This window comes from Sesamum indicum, linkage group LG8 (assembly GCF_026168435.1).
Source record: "Sesamum indicum cultivar Baizhima isolate 11 linkage group LG8, ASM2616843v1, whole genome shotgun sequence".
Lineage (NCBI taxonomy): Eukaryota > Viridiplantae > Streptophyta > Magnoliopsida > Lamiales > Pedaliaceae > Sesamum > Sesamum indicum.
The window spans coordinates 22,968,937-22,992,980 of record NC_142664.1 but is presented as its reverse complement, the minus strand read 5'-3'; the positions used below and the strand labels follow the sequence as shown (position 1 = coordinate 22,992,980).

At 34.2% G+C, this 24,044-nt stretch overlaps 2 protein-coding genes across 3 annotated transcripts; one reads left to right on the top strand and one right to left on the bottom strand.

Moving 5' to 3' along the window:
- The first annotated feature begins 2,876 nt into the window (after nucleotides 1-2,876).
- On the top strand, nucleotides 2,877-7,873 carry LOC105168481 (ubiquitin thioesterase otubain-like protein). The gene is made up of 10 exons (XM_088884274.1): nucleotides 2,877-3,036; nucleotides 3,889-3,935; nucleotides 4,018-4,185; nucleotides 5,412-5,477; nucleotides 5,552-5,635; nucleotides 5,753-5,875; nucleotides 6,242-6,294; nucleotides 6,387-6,436; nucleotides 6,508-6,608; nucleotides 7,477-7,873. The coding sequence occupies exons 3-10, from the start codon at nucleotides 4,018-4,020 to the stop codon at nucleotides 7,741-7,743; spliced, it is 912 nt and encodes a 303-aa protein (XP_088740400.1). The 5' UTR covers nucleotides 2,877-3,036; nucleotides 3,889-3,935; the 3' UTR covers nucleotides 7,744-7,873.
- A 1,667-nt stretch (nucleotides 7,874-9,540) lies between these two features.
- On the bottom strand, nucleotides 9,541-19,624 carry LOC105168480 (protein MEI2-like 4). Of its 2 annotated transcripts, XM_088883452.1 has the most exons (16): nucleotides 19,179-19,624; nucleotides 18,775-19,103; nucleotides 17,963-18,132; nucleotides 17,704-17,749; nucleotides 14,945-15,286; nucleotides 14,384-14,814; nucleotides 14,139-14,297; nucleotides 13,913-14,029; nucleotides 13,599-13,747; nucleotides 13,291-13,388; nucleotides 12,796-13,206; nucleotides 11,711-12,359; nucleotides 11,035-11,119; nucleotides 10,858-10,926; nucleotides 10,593-10,772; nucleotides 9,541-10,240 (listed from the first exon to the last, which is right to left on the bottom strand). In XM_088883452.1, the coding sequence occupies exons 3-16, from the start codon at nucleotides 18,026-18,028 to the stop codon at nucleotides 10,082-10,084; spliced, it is 2,961 nt and encodes a 986-aa protein (XP_088739578.1). In that variant the 5' UTR covers nucleotides 18,029-18,132; nucleotides 18,775-19,103; nucleotides 19,179-19,624; the 3' UTR covers nucleotides 9,541-10,081. The 2 variants fall into 2 exon arrangements, with proteins under 2 accessions (XP_088739578.1, XP_011086881.2); XM_011088579.3 differs by having other exon boundaries at nucleotides 18,775-19,624.
- Between the last annotated feature and the right edge of the window lie 4,420 nt (nucleotides 19,625-24,044).

Sequence of the window (24,044 nt, the reverse complement as noted above, 5' to 3'; positions counted from 1 at the left end):
CCTTTTTTTTTTTCTACAATAATTTAAATTTTGAGATGAGTTCAGGCGAATGAGAAGACTTAAAAAAAGAAATATTTATTAAAAGATACACAAAAAAGTAAAATAAAAATAAAAGAGAGGATAGGGATAGAATATAGAGATAGGCACCGACAGAGAAAAAGAATATGCATTGTATGAGTATGATAAGAGTGGTGTGGCTGAGTTTTTGTGCCCATCCACCACATACAAACTAGGAACCTCCCAAGCAAGTAGCAGAATGCCCTCATTTGGGATGAAGCTCTGCCTATTTTTTATTATCATACTTGTATTATAAGCTTTTTGTTTCGATTTAATGAAATGGCTCAACACATTTTTATCCTTCACCTATAAAGTTTAACATACTGATTTTACTATTAAATTATTTGGAATACTTTTATTTCCTAACATACTATTTAAGAAATTCGAAGAATAAACTCTATAATTAATAAATAAATTGAATTAATTAAACTTTTGATTAGTTAATTCACGTACCAGATGCTCGCTTCAACCACATTTTTTAATTTATTCAGAGTGAAAGATTTTCTATTCCACTCAGATATTACACAATAATATCACATCTTCATGTATATGTTATCCTTTCATTTTTCGAATTACAAATTTAATCTAATTATGTTTTTTTAATATTTTTAAAATATATATGAAAAATTCCATTCAATTTTGTTTCTTTTCTTTCTTATTTTTTCTTTTATTTTATGGGTTTTTGTTTTTTTACTACAGTTAATTATGTATGCGTCTTTTATTAGTCTTAAAATGGGATTTGTTATGACCTGGGTCCATGAAATGGGCCCAAAATAGGCCCATGGCCACATTAGAGCTTCAAATGGGCCTAATTGAAATGAATTTGTTAATTTTGGATTCAATTAATAATTATTATAGAGATCCAAATCCTCGAATCATAAAAATAAATAAATAATGATGCACCTAATCTCATTACAAGAAAGGAATATGTTAGTGACCCAATATTAAGTGATATATATAAAAATATGATTTGATTGACATAAATGCCTACTGCATTTTAATATAAGTACATTATTTTTAAGATCTACTACATCAATCTAAAAATATTTAGGATGCCGCATTATCACTATTATCATAAATTATCTCCACAAAAAATAATAAATACCCATATATACATGAGCATCCGAATGTTAATGTCTATATATTCATAACACAAAAATTCATATTGCTCATATTCAATAAAAATTACAATTAATATATATTAAGGCATGCATATATTTAATGAGAGCACTTATTAGCATATTTAAATCACAAATAATCATATTGGCATAAATCGTAATCATAAAATATTGCAATAGACATAAATTTAAACCATTAAATATTGCAATAAAAATTAGGATAAATTATAAGGATTTCTTTTGAGGTTTATATTAATTATGAATACACTCCATTGTTTGAAAAATTATAAATACCTCCATAAAATTATAAATATCCTAACAAATCCCCCCTCCCCCCACAATGAGCTGTCAGAAGGAGGTATTTATTAGAGTATTTATAATTTTAGGGGGTGATTCGTGTGATTTTTAAATAACAATATATTTATAATTATGACAATCTTATAAGAATCTGTTATAATTTATTCTAAAAATTAAGCATATTTCTAAATCATTCTCAATTTTCTATGATAGAAAATGGAGAAAAACAAAAAAATATTTCGACTTAGAACACAAAATTAAATAAATTTTTCAACCACCCAGTATGGTTGCCCTATCAACTATAATTTTTCTAAAAAAAATCTCTTTTATCTATTTGGCTAAAAAAATAAATTTTTAGGGGAAAAAAGAAAAGCAACCAAACAGTGTCTTAGCCGTGTGTAGCCATGGCTCGCGGCTAGGCGCCGGCTTGAGTGCGCCCAAGTGGCAGCACATGGCCATTGACTCCACTTCAGCAACTCCATGCCCGCATGGCGCGTGACTCATGCCCAGCTGGCGCATGGCCAGCACTTTTTCACGGCGACCATTTTCGGCAAATTCATGGGTCGAATTTTTGTGATTGTGCATATTTTTCAGACATGCATACAGAAGACTGCAAACTCAATTCGATAAATTTATCTTAGAGAAGTCCTTATTTCAATATTAAATTATGAAAATTTCAAACTCTATATCAAATATGAATTCATATAGAATTTGGGTCCACAAATCAAAACTCAATGTCCAACAATATCAATTAAAACATATATTAAAAAAATTACGAGAATTTAGAATATTTTATCCTATTTGAGCATTTGTGAAATCTTTTCCCATGATCATTTTTAGTTCAATTAGTGATCAGTGTCACCCCAGTCACAATGCATGTTAAATCCTTCCTCCATAGAGCAAATAACCATTTCCCATCATTTAAAAAGGAGCAGCTTCTGGCATATTTTTTTATCTAATAGTATTCTTGGTTTTTCTACTTTCTATTTGTTTTGTTTCTTTATTATTATGCAAATTTTCAACTGTTTAAAAGTGTAAATGACAGGGTGCGTACTTAATCTGGTTCAAAAATAATTTTTTATGACACTTTTGCCCCTCCTTTCGATGAGTACATTGATATCAAAAGTGTATTCGGTCTAGTTTGTCAAGATAAATGTTTTTAGGGTGGATATTGAAATATTCTTTTTTAATCAGGGTGAAAATGCCTATTCGAGTTATTTCCGGGATGCAAAGTGTAATTTAGCCTGAAATGACGGACAAAATTGAATATTTATATTTGGGTCCCTTTTCTAGTTTTTGGCCGGCAAATACTGATAGTGCCATTAGTATAATTTTTTAAAAAGGAGTGGAGTTTCTGCAATTACAGAAAAGTTGGCAATATCTGTATAATTATCCACATTATTTAAACATATCACACAATAAATTATTCAGTAATATAGTTGAAGCTGGGCCTCCGCCCCATCGGCCATAGCTGGTGTCATTGTTGAGAAGAGAGAAAAGGAACGCAGATCAAGAATCTCCCCCACAGCCCCTCCTGAGATCCCCTTCGCTCTGTTCATTTCTTGTCAGTGCACTGTCTTTCTCCTTTTCTCGACTTTTTCCTGCAACTTTAGGAATTCCCCTGTTGTTATTTGTTAGATTCTTCAGTATAATTCTTCTTTCCCTAGCGAATTTTTTGGTCTTCTATGTGTTCTTGCTTTGCTTTGTTTCTCAATTTGATTTTACAAGTATTTCATTTTTGAGGTTTGATTGCTGAGATGCTTACACTAATGAACTGTGCTAAACAAGATTTTATTTCATTTTCAAGTATGTTGAGTTTTTCTTGCTCTTAAAGCATTTGAGCCACCACAAACGCAATTACTGCGACTGCGTTCACCTAAAGGGTAATTGGCATATGGGTTTTGTAATGGAAGCTGGTACGGGGTGGAAAATGCGTTAAAAATTGTACATTTTGTAACTTTGGCTATATTATCATGATTTTGGCAGGTGGATGAATTCGTAATGGAGGGTTGTTCTTATTTTGCTTGTAATTCTGTTTCTTTTCCCCCTTCTCTTTTTCGTTTCGCCATGAATTTGTCCTCTGTATTATTTTTACTAATAACTGAATCTACCTAGTTCACTTGCATAAAGTTTTAATTGATCGCGCGCAGTTCTGCTTTATCTTTTTCTATTTCTGAGGTCATTGTGAGACTTGCAACAGTCGAAGGATGTTGTATTGGTCGATATTCTGGTTTATGGAGACTTTTCTAAGAATGTAATGGACCATTTTCCACCTTTTCCTCACTGTGCAATGTCAATAATGTATAAGTCTGGAAGTAGGGAATCCTTCGTTAATATACAATGGAGTTTGAAGCCTTTTGCTCCATTCTGTCATTTGCATTTTCATGACTAATGATATTTCATGCAAATATTTCAGTGCTATCTGTGCTTTCTGGAGATACAAGTTGTTTTCGGGGTACACAGGTACAGGATTAGCCTGAAACATTAATTCTACTACCCAAGATTGTTGAGGAATATTAGATCATCTTCAAGCACTGCACTGAAGATGCAGAATCAGGATGGGCATGTGGTGGAGTCTGGAACAGAGACCATAACATCCACAAAAGCTTCTGAAATTGAGGACTGGGCAAATTTCAGGGATGATGATATTTTGCAGCAGCAATCTGCCATCCAGGCTGAGGAGGCTGGGAAAATTCCTTTCGTTGGTGATAAGGCAAGGATGCCTCTAACCAGTTTTCAGTAGATACGCACATATTATATGTTTATTATCTTATGGTTGCCTTCATTTTTCCTGTTTGTAGGTGATAACTGGTTTGTAATTTTCTATCAACTAGTGATTCAGTATTTTTTGTTCTGCGAATCCTAGTATAACTCGTACCTAGTATAGTATAACCTACCCTTCTAAGGATCAGAAAAGATTTATGGTCCTGCTCGGGAAACTATTTTCAGATTATAAATCATCAGTTTCTTGACGGAGTTGCATAAAATGGTCAGTAGAACTCTTTTTGTATGCTGTAGTCCACTGATTATATGAAGAAAATAGTTTTCTCTGGTTGATGAAGATTGCTATTGTTTAACTTCATTTTAGAGCATATTTTGAATGCCTTCAGACTAACCTCAGGTACTTCAGACTAGTTGGAAGGTTGAATATATTTTAGGGTAAATTACTATAACCTCCCCTGAGGCTTGGCATAATTACGAATACCCCTTGTTGTTTGAAAAATTACAAACACCCCCTTGATGCTTGATGAAATTATGTAATCCTTTTATGGAGGTATAAAATTGTTAACTTTGCCCTTACTATATCTTGTTGTTTTTTTAAAAAATTTAAAAACTTATAAAAAAATCAAATGGGATGGATGGAAAGTTTTTAAAAATTATCCACTTAGTCCATTAAAAAAATAAATAAATTATAATTTTTATTCCACAGTGGCATTTTGGTCAGTTCACCATAAAAATAGATGAAAACCTAACGGATTGGACTAATTGTTAGACGGCCGTTAAGATCAGGAGGATATTGGTAATTTTCAAACAACGAGGGGGTATTACCTCAGGGGAGGTTGTTGTAATTTACCCTATATTTTATGGTTTCTTTAAAATTGCTTTTGATTTAGTTTGTCCAATTAAGATGTAAATCTTTGTTGTATTGTGTTGAAAGTGTCATTGGATTGTCCGTCAGCTCACAGCAGCTTCTTATGGATTCACTTTAAAATAAGTCTTAGTTGCTGTGATGATTCTGGAAATTAAAAGTCATATCCATTTGTTAACTTCAATCTTGATTTTGTTGGCTTGTGTCCTGTGTGGGCTTTGGTAGTTAATTTTTCCTTTCAGATATTAAAGCTGTTATAGACCAGTTGTAGGGCCCTGAAAATTGCAATTCAACTCACTTCTAGTTGATTTTATTGATCAATAGGAATGATTTTGGTTGTGTTATTGCAGGAGCCACTATCTTCTTTAGCAGCCGAATACAAGTCAGGAAACCCAATTTTGGTGGAGAAAATCAATGTCTGTATGATTTTTAAACGCTATTTCTCTTGATGCTTTTCGTTTGTAGCGAATAATTTTTACAAGCTCTGCAGGTTCTGACTGAACAATATGCTGCAATCAGGCGTACACGGGGAGATGGGAATTGCTTCTTTCGTAGCTTCATGTTTGCTTACCTCGTATGTTTGGTTATTTGCATTCTTGGAACCTTCCAAACAACTTTTATCCATGTGACATTTGGAGATTGGGGTTACTACATTTGTACTTCAGCTACTGAAATGATCCAACAAATGTAGGAGCATATTCTGCAAACACAGGACCGTGCAGAAGTTGATCGGATCACAGCCAATGTGGAGCAATGCAGAAAGACACTTCTCAGCTTGGGCTATGCAGAATTTACTTTTGAAGATTTTTTCGCGGTACTGATATAGTTGTCTGGATATTAGTGGTTGCTCACTATGTCATCTTGAATGAGATTATAAAAGAGTCTGTTCCTAATAATTAATGCTATCAAATTTTCATTATAAAATCTCTCAGTGATAAACATTTACTTTTTACATAAACACTTTCAAAAGTTGCTTCTTTCATCAATGAGGGCATGATGTAGTGATGCCAATTGATTGCTTCCCAAACACATAATGCACACCAACACACATGCACAAGGTATAACATGACAAAAAATTCTGGAATTGTAATGGAGACAACTACACTTATGCAAATTCCATTTACCTGATTTGTGTAACTTCCTGAAGATTAACACTCTGATTCTACCTACTTATTTTCAGCTATTCCTTGAGCAACTTGAAAGTGTTCTGTCGGGGACTGAAGCTTCTATAAGGTTCAGAAAACTTGTTTCTTTGTTGATACTTTTTTTTCTTGACGAACTTGTACAGATGCAAATATTGCTAATATTTGTTATTATGGTCACAGCCATGACGAACTTGTACAGAGAAGTAGAGATCAGTCAATTTCTGATTATGGTGAGTGGTACAGATGAATATTTCTCTTATTCTGTCACTTATCTCTCAATAACGGTATTTGTTTGCCCTAGTTGTAATGTTCTTCAGATTTATTACCTCTGGCGAAATAAGAAAGCGTTCAGAGTTCTTCGAACCATTTGTTCAAGGATTAACAAATACCTCGGTGGAGCAGGTTGGTCCTCTGGAACTTCCATTTTAATGTATATCTGCTTTGTATACAATCTGCCGTTACAATGTCTGAAAAAATGAAATCATCGATGACGAGACCTCCTTTTCCTATGCGGCAATTTGCAAGTTCTAAGTTATGGTTATGGAGTAAGCTATTGAAAATTTTACAGAATGAATGCTTATATTAGAAATGTAAAATTACCTTTTCTCTAAAAAACTTTTGAAAGTACACTTACACCCTTTCAAGAATTCTATGTTTACAACTGTACCCCTTCTGTGAGGGTTTGCATGGAAAATGTTGCATCAGCAGAAAAGTTACATAGACTTTTATTTTATGCCTCATGTCAATTAGCATCCGTATAAATTATTAATAACACAGTAAGTTTTTCCTATCATCAACCGGTACCTTTTATCAGATGAAAATAATTCGGGAACAATATTTTATTACACTCAACTCTTTTGACTTTATATATATTTTAAGTTTATATAAATTTTTTGTCGACATCAAAGGAGTACACTTTTAAATGGAGAATTCTTGGGGTGGGGGGTGCGAGTGTAATTTTAAAAGCTTTTTGGCAAAAGTATAATTTCATATTTTTAGAGGGGCCTAAAGTATAATTAACCCTATAAAGACACCAGAACTTTGTGTTTCACAAAGATATACGCAAATATTCATGATATTCGCCGTAAAAATGAAAACAAACAAAACCAAGCTTGTGCCTTGAAAAATCTGAAATAACATGTTCATCATTAACATTATACCTAAATATTGAGATTATTAGAGTTTATGAAAGACCATTTCCTCATCAACCCATGTTGTCAGGGAGCATTAGTACTGTAATTCCGCTGCTTATATGCTGCTTCTGATGCAGTTTTGCAAGTCGTCTGTAGAACCTATGGGCGAAGAGAGCGATCATGTTCACATTACTGCTTTATCAGATGCACTGGGCGTACCAATCCGCATAGTGTATCTTGACCGAAGTTGTGATGATAAAGGTAGCGTCAGCGTAAACCATCACGATTTCACTCCTGCAGCTTGTCATGTCACCAATGCTAATAGCTGTGCTACTCAGGCGGCCAAACCGTTCATCAACTTGCTTTACCGACCAGGTCATTATGACATTTTGTACCCTAAATAACTGTTTTCGCACCAATAAGCCGGTGCTTGATGCTGATGAAAAGTTCTTATTTGGGTTGGGTGGTATGACATTCTGTCGAACGATGACTTTTAAGATACAGTGAAGTTGGATTACTGTTAGTTTTTCATCAGGATTCGGTTCATGATATGCAATGCTAGTTCTTGTCCTTCCACCGGACTGACCCCAGCTGAATCGGAGCAAATAGGCCTATTATCAATTCGTGTTTGGTTGGGCTGACTGTAAGTTCTAGAAAATTCATTTCATTTAGCGTAAATTACGATCTACCATGAGATTTGACATAATTATAAGTATCACTTTATTATTTGTCAGTATCTCTAATTTTAACGGCCATTTAACAATTAGCTCAATTTGTTAGGTTTCTATTATTTTTTTACGGTGAACTGATCAAAATGCATTTGTGAATTAAAAATTATAATATTATTTTTTTATCCACGAATTGAATAATTTTTTTATAAATTTTTTCATTTATTCCATTTGATTTTTTATAAGTTTTTATTTTTTTAAAAAAAATACAATAAGCGCAAAGTTGATAGGTTATATTTTCATTTAAAGATTATATAATTGTATCAAATATTAGGATGTATTTGTGATTTTTAAATAATGAAGAACATTCGTAATTATGTTAAATTTAAGATGGAGTTGTAATTTACTCTTTATTTGTACAAAAATTAACACGTGGTTTTCATTCTATCAGGCTTGTGTAGAAAACCTGAATTGTCTGCAAATAAATTAACCTCGACTATGTTTGGGTTTTGTATTTGTTTTGAAATCCTTCCAACAAAATTCCCATAAATCCAAAGGGAAAATTTTTTGTCCTTTGATTTTACTCTCCCGCCCCTGGCATCGCCCCCGTCCCCGCCCCCGTCCCCTCCGTCTTTCCTCCCCAACTCCCCGATATTCACGCAAAGGGCAACGGCCTCCGTCGCCCTCCACTCTAGGACAAACAAATTTATTTCAGTCGCCGTCCAAAAGTGGCGGTCACCCTCCGTTGCGGTGCAGCGGTCACCTAGATCTGAAATAGATCTGGGCGACGCGGTCGCTCAAAGGTGAGGAGGCAGCCCTCCTCTACAGCAACGGCAGCGACGATCGGCGCAAATTCAAAACAAAAAGTTAAATATTAACTAAATTTATAAGTATAGTTAATATTTTGTATAGTAAATAATATAATTATTAAAATAATTTAATTTTTATATTATAATTTTTTAATTTAAATTATAAAAAAATAATTTTATATAATTTTTTTGAAATTTTGATATTTAAATAATGTTCGGTCAACATTAATAGCTATGTGTTGCCAAAAAAATCAACAAATTACCTACCTGCCATATCGCAATTTTTAATTGATTTTCAAAAAATCTCGCCAAAAAAATATATAGAAAACTCTAATTTGGACTATTAGTCTTATAAGTATGCTTTTTATTTATTTAGTATTGTAAGTTATAAGACTAAAACTAATAGGGAGTAAAATTAAAAGATGAAAAGAATAACTTTTTGTAAACCCAAATAACAAATTTCAAATATGCAGATTTGAGATTAAAAAATCATATAATAACACGAAATCGATTTAGCTAAATCCAAAATTCATCGTTCAAAACGCTACCTAGAAGAATGTCTAATATGCATATGGTTTGGGTGAGAGTAAGTGTAAGACAGAAAGTGCAGTTGCTTCATAAAATAATAAATCATTTCCAAGAACAGAGCAGGAAGAACCACAACACAAAAGCGGCAGGGCAAGAAGGGCATCCAGAAATCAAATGAGAGCAACAAAAGCACAAATTGGCTCAAAAGTGATCCTCAAAATTAAAAAAGAAATGATACAACAGAGTGTCAATAATAACAACAAAAAAATTTCTTCTTAAGTTTTTCGACTTCTCCCAGCGAACTGCCCAAAAACAAGAGAAGATTGAAAAACAGGGCAGAAAGGAGGAACAAAAAGCGCCGAGAGAAAAAAGGGAACGGCAGGAGAAGCCTCCTCCATACAGCATAATTCCGCTGTCACTCAGAAACTCTATACAAACAGAATTCAAAATCATCGTCCAAAATTTTGAAGCTCCATGTGTTGCTCCTTTGTCACCTTTGCTATGGTAACCGTGCGACAAATGAACAATTCAATGTTTTTGGTCAGGCAATCAGTCGGTCTCTAGAGATTTTTCCAAATTCACCAGTAGTGCTTTTTCCTCACTCCCCCTGTCACTACCCCTGTCCGCTGTTCCGTTCACCACGCATTAATATACAAAAACAAAATTTTTCAGGTAAATTACTAGGCCATATTCGTTTCTAGAAAGGTTAGTAGCGATCGCAAAAAGGGGGCAACAACTCAATCTGAATCTTTGCCCGAACCAGAAGATGAATCTCCATTGGAGTATTCCTCCCCGACCAGAGAATTTGGTGGGTTATCTTGATTGTTTTCCTCAGAGGTGCTGCTTCGAATTTTACCAGGTCTTGGTCGAATATTAGTGCCCATTGGGAAGGGAACCTGCATTGGTCAGGTCAAAGATAAGAACTTTGACTTTTTTCTGTATCCTTGCAGAATGAAATCTCACATTCTACGTAAAATCACAGAAGCTATACACCCTATATCTTAAGTAATATAATTTATTTATAAAGGGTATTGTTTTGAGCTTTTGTGAGTTCAAATTGCGAACCAACCAACGCAAAGACCAGCTACTTGAGGGCTAACAAGTTTTATGAGATATGAATTGCACTGAAATGTAGAAAATCAGAGCCGCTAGTTCAGACAAAAATGGATAAGATTAATAAAACTTCGAAAGGAAAGGGATCTAAACACCTGAGACAACAAAAAACCAATCAATTGTAAGCAGCCTTACCTGATCGCCTGCATTAGGACCATCAGTATGGAAGAGTATAGGACGGCATCTCTTGTCTTCATTCATCAAACTTGAATTCTGGAAGTGCGCAATGAGCGCAGCCTTTCCCTGTATTCGAGCGTAAGCCAAAGATGCTACTTTTTCGCTGTTGAACTTTTCCCATTTCTTTCCATTGAATGTCTGCAAAAACAAAGAACTAAGTATACATGTATTTTCAAATTAATACAAGCAATAATAAGCATCTGAAGAACGTCACTGGGTATACCTGATAAAAAGGAACTATGAGAGATGGATCAGTCATGTTTATAAATGCATAGCCTACATTGCATTTGTTCTGCAAAAAAGGAATATCAAGCAATCACAACATGGAATATAATGTCAAATTTTCCAGAAACACCCAGCTAGAAAAGTAAAATAACTTCAGAAGTAAAGGGGAACTTACCTTGAAATCAATAGGTAAGTAGATAAAATCATAAGTCCCTCTATGGCGTTCATCAATTGCAGCCAGAAGCATCTTTGAGGTGTACCTAATAGTGCAACCACATTGAAATTAGTACGGAATAAAAGGTGTAGGAAGAAAGCAAATAATCAAGTGATTTGGAGATACAGGAGGTGCAGTATGGTCATGAAAGTCTTTTAAAACATGTGTAACACGAACAAAATATTTTGATGGTCTAAATAGTCCAGTTGAGAAGGTTAATTCGGAAGGTTAAAAAACACAGCAATTTTTGTATTCAGGTTATACTGGATGGGACAGAATACAGCTTAAGCATTTACGTGATGCAAATACACAAAGGATAATCAAATTATATATATTCAGGATATGACAAGATCAACATGTTTCTGATCAATAGAATGGGAGCAGCAGACTCAGGTGCACAAGTAACCTATTGTTGTCTGGGTAATGAGGTATCGGAACACATTAAAAGTGAATGACATGATAAAAACCTTAAAAATATGCATATTACAACAAATGTATGGAGCCAAGAGTATCATCAATTTGAATGTGTCTACCAGCTCAAGATATGCAAAATATATATCAGGAAAGGGATTTAGGAAAGAATTGTCAACACTAATACGAATATAAAACCTCAGAAAATGAAAGGATCACCACATACTTGTTAGGAATGTTCTTTATCATTAGTGTTGTCCGCTTATCTTCTCCTCGTACGATTCTGTCTATGTCAAGCTCAAACTGTTTCTTGTTGTCAGCTTGACTCGAGCTGCCTTCATTTCTGCGGCTTCTAGTCCGTTCATTAGGAGAATCAAATGAACTCATCATGGGTAGCATTTGGCCTCTTGCAGGAAAAATCATGCACCTCTGGTGATGGGGATGCAATCCAATGTTTTTGGAAGAAATTGGCACATCCATACAATTTCCACCAGCGTGCGGAAAGATGTTATGAGGGACAAATTCCAGTGGATGTGGCGAATTACCAGACATTCTCATGTTCCCAAGTGAACCTGGGTGAAATACAGTGGCATCAGGTGACTCCCCAGCATAAGCATGTCGCCTATCCCAGATAGAAGGATTGACTGATGGTGCTGATCCCACATGATGGTTATTTAGAGGTAGAAGAGCATTCAGCATATGAGATGGTGCTCTAGGAACTGCATGCAACTGTTGCGGATGAGCAGCACCAATCCCATTGACAAATGATGGTGAACTAGGCCACATAACCGCCTGAGGTTGTGGATGCTGCGAATTACTCCACATGTAGTGACGCCCAGGAGGTGGACAGCTCCCATTTCCAGAGGAACCAAAAACTGAAGAGAGCAAAATCACATGACTTGAGAAAGTGACAGCTTGAAAGATATAAAATAAACTGTCACAGCAAGAAAGCTAGGTCCATTTTCAGAAGAAAGGCTTGTATGTTGAGGACATATTCCTGAATATGGGAGGAGTGCACATAGTAAAATTATTGGTCAACACGGAAAACAAAGAGTTGCATATGGATGCAAAAATGCAGCATCCAAGCCCTGTCTCTTGTTCTCTGCTCCATTGGTCAAAACGAATGGCTAGATAACAAAAAAGAGAATCAGCACCAACTGGACTTCTTGAGTGTTCGTCCCTATAATAATTCTTTTTCTAAGGATTGTAGGCCTAGATACTCTGTTTGATAACCACTAAGTAGCTAACAAAACAGAAATTAGCAGGAAATGCATAAGAAAGAGAAAGCCACAAGATCTTGGCAATTATTACCTTCATTTAACTCGATTGACTGCCCATTAGAACCAACTCTGCGAAATTGTTGGCTATCAATCATATCTGGTGGTCGTGAACTCATACTTGCAGCGATGTTGCTTGGAGAACCAAAGGAAGGTCCATTTGCTAAACCATCATGATATTCAGGAAGTGAATGAGGATGAAGATTTGGTGTCCCCTGGACCTCAAATTTCAGGTGGCTCCGCAGGTGGCCAGATTCGGGAATACTGGATTGATTCCCAGGCTCAACTCTTACTAGAGATGGTAAGCCGTTGGGTACACTAGATGATACCCCAGGGTGAAGCACATTATCCAGGAGTGGATTAATTGGGCCTCCATTCGTTGAGAGAGGGCCTAGCATCGCTCCATTATCTGTACACGGTGCAGCACCCGCAAGTGAAAGTGGTCCTGGTATAATTATCACAACCAAGTCATAAATTATTAGTTAATTGAAACTTAAACAGCCATTGATACAATGTGAAATAAAACTACCAGAAAATCCAGTTGCCAAGTTGTTGGAAGGGCTATTCTGTTGCAACAGAAGACCAAATTCTTCCTGCTCGAGCTCTGAAGAAAAAGGCTGCATCAATCTACAAATGGGGCAGGTCAATTCATTAGATTTGGACAAAAACCAAGATCTGCTATAGAACCCATCAGCCAACTGACTCTAACTAAAATCCACTAAGAAATAATTGTCCAATTGTAAGGCTGGTTTCAGTAATGAACTCATCGAGAAAGAACCATAAGGATGACAGATATGGCAGTGAAATCATATAGAAAAAGCGAAACGGCTGATTCACCTTTTGGAACCACCAGGTCGGCCTGGTTCAAGCTTAATCTGCTTTCCAGCAATATCGCTCCTGTTCAATGCACGAAGTGCAGATTCTGCAGCTCTGACATCATAAAACTCCACAAATTTGTGATGAGATCTATGTGGAGTCTCACGAATCTGCACCCCAAAAGCAATAGTTAGTTTTTCCAGTTGAATCTAAACTAAGAGTTATTAATTAGCCAGGCACTGAAGCTCACTCATGAATCTGCTCACTAAATAGTAGTTAGTTTTCCATTTGAATGTGTAATAAAAGTTAGTAATTAAGCTGGCACTCCGGCTCACCTCCTTGATTTCACCATAGACGCCAAAAATCTCATGGAGTTCATCATTTGAAACTGAAGAATCCAGGTTGAAAACCACAAGGGTGCCCTGGTTGATATCCTTCTCTGATGGATTGTCCTGACAATTCAGAGAATATATTTAGTGGTTTAGATGAGCAATGGAAACGCAAAGAGGATTAAAGAATTTTGAGAGCAGCGTTGGTTAGTGTAACATAGCAGAAATTCACCTTAGGAATTGAGAAATGTATATCAAGTTTCCTACGCCTTAATGGTTTATTCTGGAGAGCTTTCATTGCATTGCGGGCTGCTCTTATATCATAATATGAGATCATAACAAACCCCCTGTGCTTGCATGCTGTATACAGAGTGCGGATGTCTCCATATTGCTATAATTAAAATATTTGATAATAAGAAAGCAAGATGAATATGCTTGAATTACAATTTGAAATACGGAAAGGCAATTACTGCTTACCTCAAAAAGTGTTCGCAATTCAGAATCTTCAACGTTGCTATTTATATTTCTAACAAAGAGCGTCCTAGAAGGATGCTCCCCAAAAGGGTGTTCCCCGCCATTCAGACCCCCAGATACTGCCAGCTGATTATTAGAACTTACATCAGAAAGTTCAGAATTCCTTTGCAAGCCATCTTCTCCAAGTTCCAGCCCTCCAACACTGCTAAATAGGTCTAGATCTTCCATGTCTTCCCCGTTATTATGTCGGATAATGTTGTCAAACCCATCAGTCACACCAGAAAGCAAGTCATCATCATCAGGGAGAAGATTACCAATAGTTTGGGCCTCAATTTCCTCAAGCGATTCGAAAGCCTCTTCTTCCTCATAATGGGAAGGAGCAGCAGCAGTAGCAACAGAGTGACTGTATGCAGCATTGTTTGATGATAATTTTACTGCAAGAAATTAAATCAGAGTGATTCCGGGAATTAAATGACATGGCTCTTACAATAATTATGCCACAACTTTCAGATATTGGAAAATTTTAACCATAAGCTGAATAACGGAAAAGACAGGAGTACATACAGTTCCTACTAAATAAATCCGACAATGAGCTTGAAAAGAGACCGTTTTCATACTGCGCACCCATGAGATTTATCTTATCTCCATCAAAAAGATAGGATGCAGTCTCGGTATTCAAATTAGTTCTAGACCCTAGATCATGGTCAACAGCACTCGGCAAGGAACGACTGGCTGCTCTTTCTGAAACAATATGCTTCCCTAGCAAAAGGTTAGCATTTTGACCACGGCTGAGATAATAGTCAGGAAGAGCAAAACCCTTTGCCATCTGCGAATCCAATGGGATTCTATTCTCAAGAGGGGATGAAGCAACACCTTCCGTTCTTAATATTCCATCTGGCTTTAAACCTGCACAACATCGAGAAAATATGAGACAAGAGCTTCAAAAAGGCTGAAGAAGCCTATGGGTATATATAATAATTTCATGAAAAGCGTTACAATTCGATATAACTAAACTTTTTCAAAAGGTTTACAGGCATTTATGATACACAAGCTGGACTTTGACTTTTCCTTACCAAATTGCAAATTGAATAATTCATGTGATCTAATTGAGAATTTTTTTGTAATTTGAACAGGAGTAATGAAGTCCATCAACAATCAACTTTCTAACATGTGAAAGAAACTCATGAGATCGAAGTCAATCAACAGAAGATGACACAAAAATGTGAATGAAGAGGCTTAGGCTGCCAAGTCATTCACCAACTTTCCTATCGCATTGAAAATTTAAGAATAGATTTTTGAGTAGATACTTCAGCTGCTTAATTATTAAAGTGCAATACCACAAAATGCTAGTCCTGAAATTACAATGTAGCCATTGTGTTGACGAACCTTTATAGGTGATTAATTATCATAACCTAAAGTCCCAAAAGAGCCACATGATTTAGGTTTATCAAACAGGTCAACTTTATAACTCAATCAAGTATAATGTAAGATGCATCCAATTGGAGCCTTTTGCTTTGCAGACCTTGGAATGCAACTTTGTCTCATGTCTCTTAACATTATCCCCAAATAATTTGCGCTACAATCTGGCAGACAAGTTATAAACCCGAAAAAAGGAGTTGTCAGGCAGTGCAACTACTATATTCGTGTGCTTCATACAGACAGTGGTTGTTTTCTTCCACAGCTTAACATCTTGTTTTGCTCATGTTGTACATTCTAATCAACAGAGGACTAAACTTAGAACTACACATTTTATTCTCTGTTTTTGTTGGTCGGAGCAACCACTATCAACTCATAGAACATGTATGGTGTCTCAAGCAGGAAGACCAAATTATATATTACAACCAAGAGATAAATTATTTAGTCTCCCAATGGAATATTATCAAGAAAAACGGTCACAATTGCAGGAATTGACGCGTAGGCATGAAATCACTCTTCCTATGATAGATGAAGGTGGAACAGTTGATATGTCAGGGACCAAATCTAATAAGATCGAATATGAATCCAATCTAAACATGAAAACTAAGATGCATATTCAATCAACTCTTAGCTTTTGAGGAGAAAAACTCTCATATCAAAATGTGACAGATTATTTTCCAAATGCAATTACACTTTTTATTAATTGATATCTGCCCCAGCACTAATAACACTATTATGTCCAAACTCAAAAGTCCAACTAACATAAAATGTGAGTAAATTTAACTGGTAACACTGGGTTATAAAAGTACAATTTTTCCCTATTTTGTTACCTATTGGAAGTATTTTAGTTCAAAACTACTTGTCAAAAAACTCTAGTATTCGCATAATTTACTCCAGATTGGACAATCATCTACCACAGTGATTGTCCGCAGTAGTTGGAAATATACATTTATGTGATCAATAAAGACCAAAAAGAATATATGTGCAGGTAGATGTTTCCCAAAAATCAGAGTAAAACTCCTGGTGCACCTTCATTCTAAGTTGTAAGTTAGTTCACTCTTACTATTCAGCTTTTCATCAGATCAATATCTTAGTTCACTTCCTTTACGATGCTTAGCATATCAAAGCTCAGCATCCCTCAATCCTGAGGATAATGGAAACTAGTGTTTAGACTGTCATCTGCATTCATGCTCTCTTTATTTCAGTTAAATTTAAAATCATTTCAGCCTCACTGCGTGTCAGCAGACTCAGCACCGCCGAAGGAAGCGGGAGACTTCATTCAGACCTTCTCAGTTTGATGAAGACTTGACTTCAGCAGATCTTGATCTCAGTTAAGTTTCAGAATTGATGAAAAATTATGACAACACAAAGCTACTAAAATACGAAAAGCAGACTGAGAAACCATTTTTTCAGTCTAATTCATATCTTCATACATCAACTAACCCCATCAATTATAACAGACTCAAGTTGATGAATAACATAAAAGAACCATGTCCAATATGAGGTGATAGAAGTAAATCAACAGAAGCTGATATCCATCAGTGTCCTACAGCAAATGGTACCAAAATGTACTAAGCATTTAGAAGAAAATTAAATTCCAAAAACCAAAATGCCAATTATACTAACAGATAATAAATTAGATCTCCTAGGTTGGTCAAAGTTAACTTTTTTTGGAAAATAGCAGCATGATGCGCTTAGCTGCCTTCTATTTCTCATTGGCCCGAAAAGCAAAGAAACCCCCAACCTCATTTCCCACTCTGTTATTTTCTCGTAAAAAAGAAAATTGACTAATTGGACTGTGTTCAATCTTCCCCTAAATAGAAGCCTTCACAAAAAAAAAAACTCTATCATGTCATGCACAAGCTTCACCAAATCAACCTGAAATCTAATATATCACGACTACTCACCAGCATAACTAGTAATGTGGTCCATCTTCCTTACAGCAACCTGTCTCTGCAAAGTATGGCAACAAGCAATCATCCAATCAATCACATAGCACAAATAAACAAAATAGAATGTCACAGTTTTTCATTATTTTCTTTGGGTATGCATGTATTGTGTAAGGTGGTAATTAATAGTGATACAAAATTATACCACCAAGTTACAGAATCTCCTTACTCTGGAGTTCTCAGAAAATTCATATTCAACATTGTTTGGCTATCATACCTCATCAGACAAGCACAACTCCTCGGAAAAGAAGGATGAAGGAGAAAAACCCCGTGGGTTCATCATGTCACGTATCTTGGCTGATCTTCTCAAAACAAAATCTAGTCCTTGGTTTCCACCAAAGCACAAACTCGTCAGTTCTGTAAAGAAGTTCCCGCCTCAAAGAAAACCTGCCAGACAATTAACAAAATGATACATGTGTTCCACAAAAAGAAAAGGGAAGAGTGGACACCTGAAGAACAGCCTGACAAGGCAGAGAGAAACAACAAGACAAAAAATCTGGTATTTATAACTCAAAAGACAGACAATATAAGCGTATATACTTCAACCAATTTTCAGTTACAAGTAGAGCAGATTCAATTGAGATTTTCAGTTTGATTAAGAGGTTGCCAAAATTTGGTGCTAACCCACACCTCTGTTTCAACAAAATTTACACAATAACAGTTGCATTTAAGATCTCCCAGCTGACAAGATAATTAAATTTCGGCATAAACATTTTATGCAGTCTGAAATAAGAAAAAAGCACATTCTGGAAATCCCTCGAGACCCCAAAAGAAAAATTTTGAATTGAGCAGATCGAACAGAAAGAAAGATCAGCTTAAACTCCAACCCAGAATCACAGAGAATCCCCCATCCCCCCTCAAAATTCAGGTGATTAACCCAAAATTCAACATCGGATCACACAGTCAGACCCCTTAAGACAACCAAAGTTGCTAGCTTTGGACTTAAAAATAAAATCCTCAAAGGATCAAAGTCCAGACAACTCAAATTCCACAAGAATTCAACAGAAAAAGTGCAACACAACGACTTACCTCCAAGATTACAGCACCATCTCTCAAAGCTCCGAACCAAACAAGAAAAACAGCAGAAAGAAAAACCAAAAAGGTTAACGAAAGGAAGAAAACAAAGAGCAGCAGGAAACAACAAAAGGATTTGAGGAAGACTAGACAGATTGAGGGAGAGAAGAAGAAGAGAGAATCAACTGAGAATTTAAGAATGACAAGAAAATGGAATAAATTGCGGCAAAAGGCAAGGGCAAGGGAGATTGGAGAAGAGATCTAGGTATCTGTGCCGTGCAAATAACCTCCTTCAAAGCTTCTTCGATGCCTTTCTCTCTCTTCATTTTTCCTTGCTGTTTTCCCTACATTGCACGTTAACCACATGTATCATCTATTCTCTCTCTTATTTGAATAATCTCTCTATAAAATATACACACCAATTCTCTCTCCCCCTCTCTCTATCTCCGCCTTCTGTCCCTGTCAGAAGAAATAGCCGGTTCTCTGCTTGATTTGTCTCTCGACTCCCCCACTTCCGACCGGATATGACGTCACTTTCCGGCCAGCCACGGCGGAGACCCTGATCTCCTCCGCTGCCTCTCCAACAACAACAAAAACCAAAGACAACAAAGAAATCAAACGTAAAAAACAAAGAAACAACACAAAAAAAGGTAGAGAGAGAAGGAGAAATGGAGATCGGTTTTTATGGAGGGTTTGAAGAGCCAAGAAAATTGAAAGAAACAACAAAGAAGAAATTAGACAAGAGAAGAACAAGAATTTAGCATCAATCACATTATACTCTCTTATATATTTTCTTCTCTTTTCTCTCTCTCTCTCTCTCTTTCTCTTTCTCTCTCTCTCTCTCTATATATATATATAAATAAAAAGACTCTTTTCCAAATAATTAGGCCCTGCGAGAAAAAACCATTACCGAGGGGTTCTTATCGTCTGGTCTCCCCCTACCTACACCACCTCCACCCAATTATTACTATTGGTTTTTATTTTATGGTATGTAGGACAATTTTTTCATGTAATGTGAATTATGATAAATTTTTAATTGAATTGTGTTGATTTCAATAGATAATGTAAATCACAATCCAATTTGCAAAAGATCAAATTATATGAATTTTTTATAATATGATTACGTGCCGAGAGTAAGTTGTTAGTTATTTAGATTACAGTATTGTTTACGTGGGATTTTCTATCAATTATGAATATTAAATGTTCATAACGTATAACTGAAAATTGACTGGTGTACAGAATATAAAAACTCACTCACGCGTATTATTAATGTGATTTTAAATTATTTGAAACAAAAATTTATTACATGATACATTCGACAAGTGACATGCCGATTAACATGGGTTGTCGTGTAATCAAAAATTGTTTCAACTGTTTGATAAGGATAATTATTTAATTGTTCAACTGTTTAAGCGAATAGTGAATCATTTAAACTCGCTCGCTCTATTTCCCTAATATTTCATAAATGCATTTTTTTCCCCAGAATATCACACTTGGGAAATAGAGCGTGGAATTAGAAATAATATCCCAAAAAGTGTTGTTAATTTATTAAAAGAAAAAATGGCATAACTCATTATTTTTGTCAATATCCAGTAATCATATTATTTGATATGAATTGTTAAAAAAAATTATAATCTAAAAAGTGATGAATCATATTCTACAAATCGCATCGATTATCCACAAAATCTATATTATAGAATAAATATTTTTTTAGCATATAAAACTCAATATTTCTTTTATTCATGTACATCTACTATTAATCTATTTTATCACTTTCGATCAATTATTTATTTTTTACTTTTTTCTATTTTATTTAATAAAATAAAATAAAATTTCATATATCTTATACATTTCGATCACTAATACACACATTGAATGAATTTCAATCACCGATACAAAAAAGAGATAAAAGATGAGAGAATCAAAGGACGATTGTACACATTCAAAGTTGATTTATTCTTTTTTCTATTCTAATTAGTTACTTTTCTTCTGTATTATATAATTTAATAAATAAAAAAGAAATTAAATATAATTACAAACAAATATCGAGTGTGCTTAAACACAACACACACAAAAATAAAAAGAATAAAAAAAAGGTGGTGTACATGGACCGGGTGTAGAGAAGTCTGCCAGTGGGGAAGGGGGTAGAGAAGCGGCCGGTCGCCGTTAAACGGCGTTAAGTGGAAGTGCAGCAACACCCGTTGTAATCGGGTAAGAAACACGCTGGCTGTTTGTTAGTTGGCCTGTTATCGTTTTCCGGGTTTATCTAATCTTCAGCATTTGAAAAGACCAAAAAGGGTCCCCCCATGATTTCACATTAATTAATAACATATATTCAAAGAAAGTGTTAATTTGGGGAAATGGTTTAGGTGGGAAGGGGCAATTTTGGAAATTCAGGTGAGGGGGTTTGGCTTTTTATTTGGGAGAGTGGGCCTTGGAGTCTGTGCTGTTTTATGAGATAAGGATTTGTTGGGGAGTACTCTAATATTAATTGTCTTTCCTTTTTTCTTTCATGGATGTGGTATTATTAATTAATTAATTAACATGGGGGTGCCCCCAAATTTAAATATATATATATAATTATAAAAATATTGAGATTTTAGGTGCTCATTAAGTAAAATAAAATTAAATCCAACTGAAATTTCAATAAATGAAAAACACAGTACGTTGAGATGTTGTATTGGAATTTTTAACGTATTATTGATTTTTTTATAATTGAATAATTACTCATTTTGATTTTATTATTTTCGTATCTCTATTTTTTTAATACTACAATAAGGGTATTCATTCAATAAAATGTAACTGAACTAGATTAAAATTTTGATAAATTGAAAATTCAGTACCTCAAATGTGGTACTAGAAATTTCTTTTTTTTTTTTTTGTCTTTTGGTAATTATTGGACTTTTTAAATATTTTGGTCGATGTTTTTGTAAATATAATTTTTTATTAAAACATAAATATGGTATTGATAGATGTACAAGTATGCACATAAAAAAATAAAAATATATGATTAAAGATAATATTTTTATTTTAGATACAAATCAAGTAAATTAAAATTAAAGAATCGAAATCCAACTTAATACGGACTTTTCCTAAATATAAAAATTGAACGCGTAGTCACATTTCTCAATTTAGTCTCAGCACTTACCTTTTTTTTATTTTTGATTTTTTGAGTTCTATTTGATTAGTTTATCGAACTTCGAATAGTCTGTTATAATATCAATTTTATTTAGTATAATATTTTTAAGGTTTTTCTTACTTGAAATTGTAGGAAATAATTACTCGATCATATTTTAATTATGTATTATTAAATTACTTAATACAAACGCCCCATTGTAAAATATATTTTTTTTATTTTGATATGTCTAATGCATGAAATTATCAAATTTATAGGACTCTTTATTTGAATAATAGGAAATTATTATTTTTCGATGCATATATATATATTTATATATGAGTGAAAAATACTATTTGTTGCATAAAATCATTGTCATATCTATAAACATCATTTCAGTGGAAGTGGGGACAAAAAATTGGAAAAAATTATTCTATTGGAAACAGCCAAGTCTCTGATTTTGAACTCATGACTTCAAGAAAGGACTCCAGCTTTTTATTTTTATAGTGCTATCATGTAATTGCTCAAAATAATCGTCTGCTCCATAAAGTACAATTTAGTTGGTGAAGTCGAGGTTTTATAATTATGAGATTATGGGTTTTGAATTCTATTAATACGTGGGTATTTATTTATTTTAATTTTTGTTATTTATCTATTATAATAGCAGTTATCTTGATTAGTTAGATATTTGATATTGATAATTAATATATTGATTATTGAAATTAATGATATAGTTGTAATTGATTTGCTGAAAAAAAAATGATAATCTCATTCACTTTTAAATTTAATATATGATGTAAAAATTTTATTTCGAATTCAACCCTTTTGAGAGTAATAATATGATGTTGCAAACTCGTATTATTTTAAGGAGAATTATATGACTACAGTTCACAATTTTTGTTTTTAAACCATTTATGTTTCTGTTTGATTCTGTGATTGAGCAAATTAAACTTGAATTTTGAATGCAAATATAATTTTTTTTGTCCGTTGGCACTTTTTCTAATAATCACTTTTGGGATTAAATTCTGTCAAAATCCATTTTGGTATAAGCTACAATTTGTAGCTTACTAATTAATAGTATTTTTCATTTGATTATCGATTATGCCCATTAAAAATATTTTTAAATTTTTTTCTTTATTAACCTAAAGAATGAAGTTAGTTTTAAAATTTAACTACAATCTGAAATTGCATGATCAATTTATGAAATTGTTAACTTAATCGTCATAATCTCATATTCTAAAACATATTATCTTGTAATTAATTATATCACTGTCGAGCCAAATTAGACTTAAATTAAATTCTTTTAAACCAAAAGTTATAAGCTTCTCTCCATCAATTTTTGTAACTTTTTTTTTGCTAAAATTGAAGTATTTTTAAATTTGTTTTTAATCATTTCATCCTCCTACGTTCCAACTTCAACTTTTCTTTTATGTCGTTTTTCTTTTCCCGTACTTTTTTTATTGATCGTGTGAGGGTTTTAGAATAACTAACTTTGGTTTGAAAATGTCTGTTGATTAAAATACCCTCAAATATATTATTTATTTTCACAAATGAAACAACTTCTCTTTGATCATCGATTTAATCAATAGTTCCTATTCAAGCACGTTTAAAGTTTAAAACAATAGTAGTTATTATAAGTTATTTATTTTGGGGTAAATTACATTAACATCCCTTCAGTGTAGTGTACTTGCGAAATTGCAGGTATTGGTATCAGTGTAGTGTACTTTAGACGGTATTTGTGTAAATTTTTTGCTACTTGAATATGGAATATGTACTTATAATCACAAGTACAATATCAAGAAGTGTATTGTAATTTTATAAGGGACTTTAGTATTTAAATTTAATCTCACGAGATTGCAGTATAATTTATTTTTTATTATCATTCTTTTATTAAATTAAATAAATATAATAAAAATTTAAATTATACAAACATATCGAACATGCTGAAATCACTAAGACGTATTAGAAGCGTTTACAAATACCCTACATCTTTAGATGTTGAGTCAATCTGACCCGGATCAAAATGGCAGGATCAGGGTCGTGAATTGGGAATGGATGGACCCGGTTTGAGATTTGGAATTGGTGGCTTGGGGGGGGGGGGTCCAAATGGTACGACACGTGTCGAGATACTAATGGAGGTGTATAATTATCTGGTTGGCACTTTTGGCAG

Excerpts from the sequence above, each read along its gene's own strand:
- LOC105168481 (XM_088884274.1), top strand. The coding sequence starts at position 4,018 with ATGCAGAATCAGGATGGGCATGTGGTGGAGTCTGGAACAGAGACCATA. Across the intron at positions 6,295-6,386 it reads GGGACTGAAGCTTCTATAAG|CCATGACGAACTTGTACAGA; the intron begins GTTCAGAAAACT and ends TTATGGTCACAG. Across the intron at positions 6,609-7,476 it reads CAAATACCTCGGTGGAGCAG|TTTTGCAAGTCGTCTGTAGA; the intron begins GTTGGTCCTCTG and ends CTTCTGATGCAG.
- LOC105168480 (XM_011088579.3), bottom strand. The coding sequence starts at position 18,028 with ATGATGAACCCACGGGGTTTTTCTCCTTCATCCTTCTTTTCCGAGGAG. Across the intron at positions 17,750-17,962 it reads AGTTGTGCTTGTCTGATGAG|AGACAGGTTGCTGTAAGGAA; the intron begins GTATGATAGCCA and ends CATACTTTGCAG. Across the intron at positions 14,298-14,383 it reads AATTGCGAACACTTTTTGAG|CAATATGGAGACATCCGCAC; the intron begins GTAAGCAGTAAT and ends TTTTAATTATAG.